This window comes from Arachis hypogaea, chromosome 18, assembly GCF_003086295.3.
Source record: "Arachis hypogaea cultivar Tifrunner chromosome 18, arahy.Tifrunner.gnm2.J5K5, whole genome shotgun sequence".
NCBI classification, from domain to species: domain Eukaryota; kingdom Viridiplantae; phylum Streptophyta; class Magnoliopsida; order Fabales; family Fabaceae; genus Arachis; species Arachis hypogaea.
The window spans coordinates 4613655-4625064 of NC_092053.1; the positions used below are offsets into that span (position 1 = coordinate 4613655).

An 11410-nucleotide genomic window follows, 5' to 3' on the forward strand; every position below is an offset into this window, starting at 1 on the left:
CAAAGACACTGACACTGCAACCATATAACTAATACTAATTATGATTATATATTCTTTTTGTCAACTATAGTTTGTAGTTGTAGAAAAGTGTTTCGACCAAGTAGACCACATGAGCACCAAATTTGGCATAATGAATTTGGTTAGTTAAAGTGAGTGCAAATGTGCAATGAGAGAGAGAGAGAGAGAGAGAGAGAGAGAGAGAGAGAGAGAGAGAGAGAGAGAGAGAGAGAGAGAGAGAGAGAGAGAGAGAGAGAGAGAGAGAGAGAGAGAGAGAGAGAGAGAGAGAGAGATTATAGCAATTTTTAGGTGAGTCAGCTTTTATTGATGATAGGCCAAAATAAAGGGTTTGCCACTACTACTCTTATCACATGGTTCTTTTTTGTTGGTCGTTATATATTTTGCATTTTTTTTATTTGTCTTATGTTTTAAATATTTAATCTTTTTTATATATGAGAATAAACAAATTTAAGAATTTAAATTTTAAATTTTTTTATTATAAAAATTTTGATATTATATAATAAAATTATTTATATCAAATAAAAATACATAGATAATTATATATCGACTATACTTGGCACTCTTAATTATATTCATTATGGGTTTTGAATTTTGAGTTCTTGACAGCTACTGATGCATGTTGTGCACTAAGGACTCTGCAATTAGAATTTGGAATATTCATTGCATATAGAGATATTTGCACGTTTCTAACATAGTCCTCCTTAATTGATAGGAATTATTCTGAGCTTTTGCATTTGAGAAATAGGATCGAAGATTCATTCGAGCCTTACCTTCCTTAAGTTGGCAATTACTTATATTTATTTATAATTAATATGTAAATCTTATGTCTGGTGAGAAATGGAATTGAAAGACACCTGTGATAATGAGCGAGCTTTAAGGATGGTTTTTCTCTATGATGGTGTTTAATTAGGTCAACCACCCCTAATTAATTATGAGCTTTCTTCTTTTCTTTTTCATTTTATATAGTCTATCTTTTCATTAGTTCATATATTTATATTTATGCCACTTAAAGTCAATGCCTAGAGTCAATGATCAAATCACATGCACTTCGACTATTATTTTTTTTTTTTTTAATTGAGTATGGGGAGTTTATGTCATTTGAGCTATTACTCATTGGCGTACTTCGACTATCTTAACGACTAGAAATATTTGAGGAACAATAAAACTTACTTAAATCAGTTTAAAATTATTTTGTTTTATATTTATTAATTATCTTTAAAATAAATATATAATATTATATATAATAAAAAAATTTTAATATTATATACATAAAATTATAAATATTAAATTAAATAAAATAATTTTGGATTATTATCTCTTTTAACATTAATCTTTAAAGACGTGGTGCTGGCTTAATTAATAAATCACTTAGCTTGTAATTTATTATGGGATGAAAATAGAAATAAATAGATAAATCAAAATGCGTATGCGCTATATATAGCCCGATATTCTTACTTAATATGATCATTTGGTCCATGAATTTTGGTTGCAATTTATGAGTGATCAGTTGCTTAGAAAAAGAAGGTTGAATTTAGGTTTTTTGTTTTGTTTATTTTAATTTTAAATTGGATAGAATTTAGAGAATTAGTTAAGTCTGTCCTTATTAAGAACGTAGAAAATATTTTTATTTTATCTCTTGTCAATAAAAGAATCAAAATAAAATTGTATGAGAGTAAATTTATTGTGACGTCTTGCGGAATTGAATAAACAGAAAATAATTTTATTTTGTTTCTTAAAGAATAAAATTAGAATTAAAATAGAGAAAGAAGAGTGACACAATCATATATCATAATTTAATCACTTTGTGTAATGTGGCATATATTTAGTCTCCATCACAACGATGATAAAATTTTTACTATCTTTTACAAAGATTATATTTACCAATTTTCTTATGATTCAACTCAATCCTGTCTGGGACAAACTCAATTTCTACCCAAGTTAGATTTGACTAAGTTTACTTTCTAAATTTTCAACAACTAAGTATTCACTCAACTTAGCAAGGGAATCCCCTAAGAATTATGAATACAAAATAGAAAATTATACCAAAATTTTTTAAAATAAATATTTGGCTTTTTTCCAAGTCTAACTCTCTTTGCCTTTTTTCTTAATGACTTTTTCTTAATTTCTTATATTAATGCATTTTTTATTGAAATAAAGAAAGATAAACCTGAAAAAATTGAATATTCAATAGAGAACTATGAAGAAAAAGAATGTATAATTTTGTAAGTTATGAAAATCCAAACTTTATGCTCTCACTCCTTGAATCAATCTCTGCCTGTTTACCCATTTAATAGAGGAATAAAGCTTCCAAAGTTTGAAACTTGACTTCAACAACTTTAACTTCTTCTTTTTCAAATATCAGCACTAGCAGTGACGCAGAAGAAAGATAGAGCAATAGTAGTGATTGAACTTTACATGCATCCATACCCACCATCTTCTCTTTCATCCTTTTTCAAATTTCTTCAAGGATCTGAACCTTTCATTTTTTACTCCAAGATTTTTTCTTATCCCTTGATTTATAGTAGAGCTCCATAATATTCAATTTATCAGTTCGGTGTATGTAGAAGAAAGACTTCTTCAACAATTTTCAATGAAGCACAAAGAGAAAAAGATTTCTCTGACGTAGCATTCAGATTTGATCTTTGTTTAGAGTCCTAACTTATTTGAATTTTTTCTTCTTGTTTGATTTTAATAATCCACTTTTTTCATCTTTGATTTGGATCCTAATTAGATTTTTTTTTATTTTATTTTTTGGAATGCTTCGTATGAGTGAGAGAGAAGAAAGAGACGAAGAGAAAAGAGAGAACTGGTTTTGTAGCTTTGATTTGGTTTAGATAAAAATGAAATTTTATTTCTTAGTTAGCTACATTTTTTCTCGTGCCATGATATGAACTTGGACTTGGATCATCCATTTAATTGGCCTTAAGATTGTTTTTTATTCAAATTCATTTTTCCATACTAGTTAACCAGATTTCTCACAACTTTAAGTTTTGTTAGCTTGTTGTTGAGCTTGTTTGGTTTCTTTGAATTACTGTCCAATTAACAAACTAATCACACATCTAATTAAATTTTTAACCCAATAATAATGTTTGATCACCATCAAGAAATTATTTTTAGTTCTTCAAACTCAACAATGAGCTAAACCAAGCTCACGAAAGCCTAGATAAACTTATCAGCATGTAGCATGAATAGAAAATTAGAGGATATACTCAAATAGGTTTCTAAGAAATTTTGCGTTTGATGTTTTTGTTTCTATTTTTTTTTATTATATTAAGTTCACTCCCTAAATTTTCAATAACTAAGTGTTCACTCAACTTAGTAAGAGAATCTCCTCAGAATAATGAATACAAAATAGAAAATTGTACAAAAAATATTTGAAATAAATATTTGGCTTTTCTCCAAGTCTAACTCTCTTTGTCTTTTCTCTCAATGAATTTTTCTTAATTTCTTATATTAATGCATTTTTTTATTGAAATAAAGAAAGATAAACCTAAAAAAATTGAATATTCAATAGAGAACCATGAAGACGAAGAATGTATAGTTTTGTAAGCTATGAAAACCCAAATTTTATGCTCTCACTCTTTGAATCAACCTCTGGCTGTTTACCCTTTTAACAGAGGAGTAAAGCTTCCAAAGTTTGAAATTTGGCTTCAACAACTTTAACTTCTTCTTTCCCAAATATCAGCGCAGAAGAGAGATAGAGCAGTAGTAGTGATTGAACTTTACATGCATCCATACCCACCATCTTCTCTTTCATTCCTTTTCAAATTTTTTCAAGGATCTGAACCATTCATTTGTGCTTTGACTCCAAGGTTTTTTCTTATCCCTTGATTTATAGTAGAGCTCCATAATATTCAATTTACCAGTTCGGTACATGCAGAGGAAAGACTTCTTCAACAATCTTCAATGAAGCACAAAGAAAAAAAGATTTCTATGATGTAGCATTCAGATTTGATCTTTGTTTAGAGTCCTAGCTTATTTGAATTTTTATTTTTTGTTTGATTTTGATAACCCACTTTTTCATCTTTGATTTGGATCCTAATCAAATTTTCTTTTTTTTTTTTACTTTATTTTTTTGGAATGCTTCACATGAGTGAGAGAGAAGAAAGGTAGCGTTTGTTTTCGGGGGCAGGACACGGAGACATGGACAACACTTGTTTAAAAAGTGTTTGGAAGCAGAGACATGGACAGTGGACATATTGTCTCCGAGACAGTTTTTTATATTTTTGTGTCCACTCTTTCACGAAGGACAATGATGGACACGAGATTTGGAAGAGTGGACACGGACAATTTTATAAATTTTGTTTTCCTTTTTTTCCACTATTACCCCTTCTTATTTTTCCTATTACGTTGTTCAGAGATACTTTTTTCTCCCTGTTCTTCCTCTATCTCTTTCTTTTCCAAGTACTCTCTCCTTTCTGTAGAATTTTTTATTAGGGGTAGATAATTCTTTTCTTTTTATCGTTTTACTTCAATACCATTTTAACCTTATATTATATTATTTGATTTGTAATAAAAATAATAACAAAAATAATTAATCTTAAAACTTTTGAAAGATAAATATTAGCAAAAGTAAAATTGATCTTTTAAAATGCTAAAAAATAATTTATAAATTGTAATTGATTTTATATAATTTAAAGAAAAATCAGTTTTTAAATAAAAAAATAGTTTTTTTTTAAATAAAAATAGATTTTTATATGCAAAAACTAATTGTTTTTTCATGTAAAAATGGATTTTTTGTTAAAATTAATTTTTTATTTAAAATTAATTTGGCTTATTAACTTAAACAAAATTTTTTATTAATCAAACTCAAATTTATTTTTTTTGTTAATCTTAACCATATGTATTCCTACATATTAATAATAAATTTTAAAATAAAATAATTATATTTATAAATTTTATTTTAATATAAATACTAATATATTTTTTTATTAAATTTTTTTGTCTCTTCAAATATTTTTTTCAAGTTCCGTTTGTACTCTTACGTACTCTCATTTTTTATTAAATTAATTTGTATTGATGTAGAAAATTTGGAATCACAGGGCTATTTTAGTCATTTTATATAATATTTTAGTCTTGTCCATATGTATCCAAACATAATACTAGACATTACATTAGTGTCTTGTCCATCGTATCCAAACACAATACACAAAAGATAATTTTTAGTGTCTCCGTCCTATTATCTCCGTTTCAGTGTCATGTTCTGTCCTATCTCTAAAAACAAACACAGCCAAAGAGACGAAGAGAAGAGGAAGAACTGGTTTGGTGACTTTGATTTGGTTTAGATGAAAATGAAGTTTTATTTCTTAGTTAGCTACCTTTTTTCTCAGGCCATGATATGAACTTGGACTTGGATCATCCATTTAATTGGCCTTAAGTTTGTTTTTTATTTAAATTTATTTTTCCATACTAACCAACAAGATTTCTCACTACTTTAAGTTTTGTTAGCTTGTTGTTGGACTTGTTTGGTTTCTTTGAATTACTGTTCAATTAACAAACTAATCACACATCTAATTAAATTTTTAATCCAATAATAATGTTTGATTATTATCAAAAAATTGTTTTTAGTTCTTCAAACTCAACAATGAGCTAAACTAAGCTCATGAAAGCCTAGATGAACTTATGGGCATGTAGCATGAATAAAAAATTAGAGGATATACTCAAATAAGTTCCTAAGAAATTTTGCGTTTGATGTTTTTGTTTCTAACAAAATTTTATTATATTAAGATCTACAACCTTTACAAAAGTAAAACATATAAATTCTATTGTTTTTATTTGAACAAATAAATTTTTAAAAGTATGACGAAATAACTTATGTCTTATTTTTATAAAGTTTAAGGACTTTTGCATAATAACATTTTTTTGTAGACAAAAACGACCAATGCAAAATTTCTTACGAACCTGTCTAGATATATACTCAAAAAATTATAGTTCACTCATATTTTTATAATGTCACTCTTTATATATTTTTTATATTTTATTTTGCATGCATTTAAAAAAAATATTATCAAAATAAATAAGAATAATATTATCATTTTCCGATATCAATGTATCAACATCATTAGGGTTCTTACAACTGATAAACCTCCAATGTACAATCCACGGCCCATAAAGCTACAAGAACAAGTGGAGTCCAAACACATAAGAATGTAGAGAAAGCCCAATGATAGCACGGTATGTTTAGTGTCAAAATGACAAAAAGATACCCTGTTTTTCTGTCCGACTCAAGCAAAAACAAAAACAAAACAAAAACATGCAGTTGAAATTTGAAAACAATAACAAAAATTGTCACTAAAAAAAACATAAAAAAAGAAACAATAACAATATTTGAATCTAAAATTTTAGACATTATACTTATTATGACAAAAAAAAAAAGACATTATACTTATAGATATTAATATTTTTGGATACTCATGTGCAAGTATTCATTTTTTTATGCCAATGGATTATAACTTAAATGGCATAATCTTTTCATTATTGATTTCGATCCTAACTTTAGAAAAAAAAAAAAGTATTCTTTTCCTGACAAGGATTCCTAACTCTAATTTATATTATATATAATATATAATTACACATGACCAAGAGACAGAAATATGAAACAATACAAATTTATTAATGAAATACAACTTTTTTTTTGTGTTTTGTTTTTGTCTCAATATTTTCTATTTTAAGATACTTATCAAAGACAATCGAATTTGGCGGTTTGCATGGGAGTCATTCATCAACCGAAAAGTCAGGCTCAGCTGGCTTCTGCACAGAGCTAACTACACCAGAATCTGACCTACTAACACTTTTCCTACCACTCATCATCACAGCCCTTGATGTTGGAGTCTCAGGCTCAGAAACTGTTACATAATCATTATTATTATTAATATGATTATTATTATTATTCTCCTTTGCTCTTAATCCAGCAAGATCCTTTCTCTTCTTATGCCTTCTCCAAGCAGCTTGAATGAAACATGCAGCCCAAGTTCTCCATTGGTGTGAATAGAATCTGAACTTGTGCCTAAGTTGCTTACTATGCAGCCTTCTAAACTGAGATGCAACAAATTTAAGATCTTCAGCAATGAGTGCAAAAGCCTCAACTTCTGAGAAGGCCTTAACAGTTCTTGTTGAAGAAGGGAGAATAACACTGGGCCTTGGATCCAAGGCCCAAGTTAGAAGCTCCTCCCCACAGAAATCACCAGGCCCAATACGGCATGAGTTGAAGAATCCAGCTCTGCCACCATTGGTTGTGTAAGAGTCAAGGTGCCCTCTTATTATGAACAGCATTTCATTCACTGGATCCCCTTCTCTTACAAGGTAGGTTCCTTCAGTGCATAATGCTGGTTTTAGTCTTTCACATATTGCATCTAGCATGCTCTCATCCATTTGGTCAAACAATGGTACCTGTTACAATAATTTCATTATCATAATATATATAAACTTATCTATCAAAATGTAACATAATTATTGTAACCACTTACTCCTCGAACAAGGTCAAGACAAAGGTGGCGCTTGATGTCTCTACGAAGATCTAATGGAAGACCTTTGAGAAGAGCTTCTTCATCAACTCCCCTAGTAGCCATCCATTTGTATTGATCATATTTTCGCACAGATTGTCTAAGTTCTTGTGGTAGTTGCCTGTGATGCATCCATTGTTCTGTGTCTGTTCTTTTCACCCTCCACTCTTCTAATCGCACAGTAGTTGATTGCAGGTATGTCTACACAAATTTTGAGTGCTACATATTAGTACTCCCTATATATTCAACTATAATGAATAATGTCCTTTACTTGCATTCATTACTTATAGTAATAATAATTACCTGCATATTACCAATGAGTAATGCAAAAAGAACCAATCCAAGTGTTGCAACAACAATGGCAACCATAATTTCTCCAACAAAAGTGCTAGTAAGAAGGCCTTGTCCTAATGAACTGTTGCATAGAATAGATATATCAATTTCTCACGGTGTCGACAGTTATTTTGAAACGAGAAAACTCACGTGCAGTTGTCTTTACGTAAAGTTGATATTTGAAAACTGTTAAATGATTAGATAAGTTTGACTAAATCATCGTCTAATGGTTTTTAACTCTCAACTTCACGAAAAAACAATTGCATGTAAGTCTTCAAAAGAAAAAATTGGTTAGATATTACCTGAGATTCCTAAGGCCCCACCAAAGACAAAAGAAGTACTTGTTGAAGAATGATGAGGATGTAACTTGAGAAGTGACAGCATCAGCATATATACCAAACTGATAGAAGTTAGAATCTGGTGAGCATAGGTTTGTGATGTTACTTGCTAGAAACCATAAGTCTCTTTTGGAATTTCCAACCCTGCGGCAGTCAAAGAATGCATATTCACAAAATGGCTTCTCAACATTGCATACATTTCTCCAACATGCTTCTTGCCTTTCTATTGACAGAAGGTACCAGCAAGCTCCTAAAATCTTCATGCAATACAACAAAAACAAACAAAAGGGTATGAGTTAGTTGAAACTATTTTCACCTAGCACATACCATAATGCTATTTAAACATCTAAAAATAAGACAAGAACTTACATGGCTTGCCAACATGTAAAGCATGAGGTTGTAAGCAGCACCAGCCCATGCTGTTTCTGTGACAACCCCAGTAGCACTTACAATTTGTGAAGAGAGTGGGAAAATCAAATATAGCCTTGGAACATATTGGAAGATGATGAAAAACCGAAGCACATTCTTTGTGTTTGCCATGGTTGAACCCCTAAGAGTTGGGATAATAATCCAAATTAGCACCTACAATAAATAAAAGATTTGAGTATTGACAGGTATTGAGTTAGGAGAAGGGATAATGATTGATTAAGGTAAGGTACCTGAGGAATAGGCAGGGCAGCAAGAAAGTCTAACCAAAATCCCTTGAAAAGGTACTTAACTGCAATCTTGGAAGTGTCTATGACAAGTTCACCTCTTCCAAAAACTCTTGAAGAAGGAGCTACATAAGCAGTGCGAAACTTGGCGAAAATCTGAATCACATAGAAGGCATCACCAACTGTTCTTATCAAAGTAAGGGCAACTTCAAGTGTTACTCCAATGTCAATGCACACTTCATCTTGAACCACTGGCAAGTAGAAGAACAAAGGGTCCACAAACAAAGACACCAAGCTTGCCACCAAGAAGATCTTGTTCCACCTGTGGATCGCTTGGCCGCGAGGATCTAAGATTATTTTTCTTCTTTTAACTCTCTCATAATCCTCTGAGAACACTCTTGATAAAACTCTACCTTTCAAGAACTTATTCCCTGCCTTTTTGTTGGAACTAGCCTCTGCTATTTGTGTTCCATCAATGTGGTATTTGACCTTCATACCATTGTTACTTTCACTCTTTTTATTTGGTAGCTCCAGATCATCTTCAAATCTATATATAATGTATGAAAACTTTCAATTAGAGGCTTTGTAATATATTAATAAGGAAAGAAACTTGGAATTATTGTACAGGAACAAACCTTACAGATCTTGAATTACCAAAACCCATCTTCTCTTGAGTCTTTAGAACAATGAAGATACAGAATTTGGAGAAGATTCTACAATTTATTAGTAGCTTATATTATAAACAAATAACATAAATTCATCATGTAAAGGAAGAGAACTTCTATATCTTTAGAAAACCTTTATTATGGAAACAACACCAACACCATTTGAAGTTCCAAAAGCAACATGAAAACAAGAGTATTTGCAGTAAGATTAAAGTATTAAGTAACCAAAAGCATGTAAATAAGATGAGAATAAAAAATAATAGAATGAATGAATGCACTTTACTTAAGGGAGATAAGTGAGATCCTCAAGAATTTGCATTTGCTTCTGGTGTAAGCAAAAAACTAACTAATTAACCATGTCACATTCAAATTCAACAAACTTATTAGCCTCTCATATATGAAGTAGTAGTGCCTGAAAGCTTGGTAGCTCTTCCTCCACCTTCTTTCTGAATTGAAAAACAGAAAGACGGTTCATTTTGCAGAATAGAGAATGAAAATAATGAGAGTTTCTCTATCTGATTCTGACTTTGATTGTTTTACATAAAAATTGTGCCACATGTGGCACCAAAGCATCCCCGTACGTTAATTAATTAATTGATGTAGGCATGTATCTAGCCATGTTATTATATTACGATGTTCATGCCAGAAAAAAATAATTCCACGCTTTTGTCAAACCATAATTATTTGCGTATATTGATGATTACCCTTCACTGTCTAGAGTATTATTATTATTGATATACTAATGTATATAACAATGCTATAACAAATAATATTGTTTATAACTTTTTTTTTTATATCGAGCTAATTGAATGTTCATTATTACTAGATTTGCTATGAATCAGAAATTTTATCTAAGAGAATTAATGAATTATTTTATAGGTGAACTCTACCATACCCTCTCTAAAATAAAGGATAAATTACCCTTTGTGATATATATAATAATTATTGATAATTTTTATCAGAACTCCAAAATTTACGTTGTCTTCTCTTTTTTTTGTTTCTTTTGAAATTTAATAATAATGTCATTTTCATCATCTCCACCAAATACACATCTTCCCTAATTTAAAAAAAAAACTAATGCATTGATGAAAGCATATTAAACTATTATATTGTCACAAAAAAAATTAAATTATTATTCAGATAACAATAAGACAAAATGAAATAAGTATTTTAATATTCACATTCATCTCAAATATTAATTAATTATTTTATTATTCATGCCATTAATTACCTACAAGAATTTTATTTATGGTGCAAATTCATATCTGTCATACAAACCCATATTCTCTTGCTTATCTCCGAACGTAATATCTTCTGATACGAAAAAAAATTTTAGAAAGAAGAGAGCTGAAAAATTGATAGTTGTGATCATTGAAATTGGAGATTAAAAACGTAAGAACAAGTTCAAAATCCTAACTTAATTGATTGGAAATGGTGATTCGATTTGAAAGGAATTAGAATTTTAAAATTGGAGAAGAAAAAGTGTATTTGGTGGGGACGATGAAAATCACATTGTTATCAAGTATCAAGTGAAACATAGCGTCAATTGAAAAGAAAAGAGAAGATAACGTGAATTCTAAAATTATAGTAGAAAGATAATTATCAATAATCACTGAATATATCACAAGAGGTAATTTACCCTTTATTTTAGAGAGAATATGATAAAATTCACCTATTTTATATATAAAATAATATTTAAATTTTTAACATTTATTTAAGTGGACTTATTCGACACCGTTAAATTATTTTAAAATAATAAAATGATGAAATTGAGATAAGTGAAAGCGAAAATGATGAAAAGGAAGAGCAATGAAAGTGAAAATGATGAAATTGAGATAAGTAATAACATTTTGAAAGATCCGAGGAGGAGTTGACTGCGTTAGATACGCTGCCATTTGGAA

General features: G+C 29.6%; 1 protein-coding gene across 1 annotated transcript; it reads right to left on the minus strand.

The window, feature by feature from the left end:
• Window positions 1-6535: 6535 nt before the first annotated feature.
• On the minus strand, window positions 6536-10171 carry LOC112772849 (protein CNGC15c). The gene is made up of 8 exons (XM_025817854.3): window positions 9793-10171; window positions 9480-9557; window positions 8851-9391; window positions 8561-8773; window positions 8156-8448; window positions 7824-7935; window positions 7485-7721; window positions 6536-7407 (listed from the first exon to the last, which is right to left on the minus strand). Exons 2-8 carry the CDS (start codon window positions 9506-9508, stop codon window positions 6733-6735), a joined length of 2100 nt encoding a protein of 699 aa, XP_025673639.1. The 5' UTR covers window positions 9509-9557; window positions 9793-10171; the 3' UTR covers window positions 6536-6732.
• Window positions 10172-11410: the final 1239 nt, after the last annotated feature.

Bases quoted from the DNA above. Each gene is read 5' to 3' on its own strand.
- LOC112772849 (XM_025817854.3), bottom strand. From the start codon at position 9,508: ATGGGTTTTGGTAATTCAAGATCTGTAAG. The intron at 8,774-8,850 runs GTACCTTACCTT...TATTTATTGTAG, and splicing joins CTGCCCTGCCTATTCCTCAG to GTGCTAATTTGGATTATTAT. The intron at 7,408-7,484 runs GTAAGTGGTTAC...TTATTGTAACAG, and splicing joins GTCTTGACCTTGTTCGAGGA to GTACCATTGTTTGACCAAAT.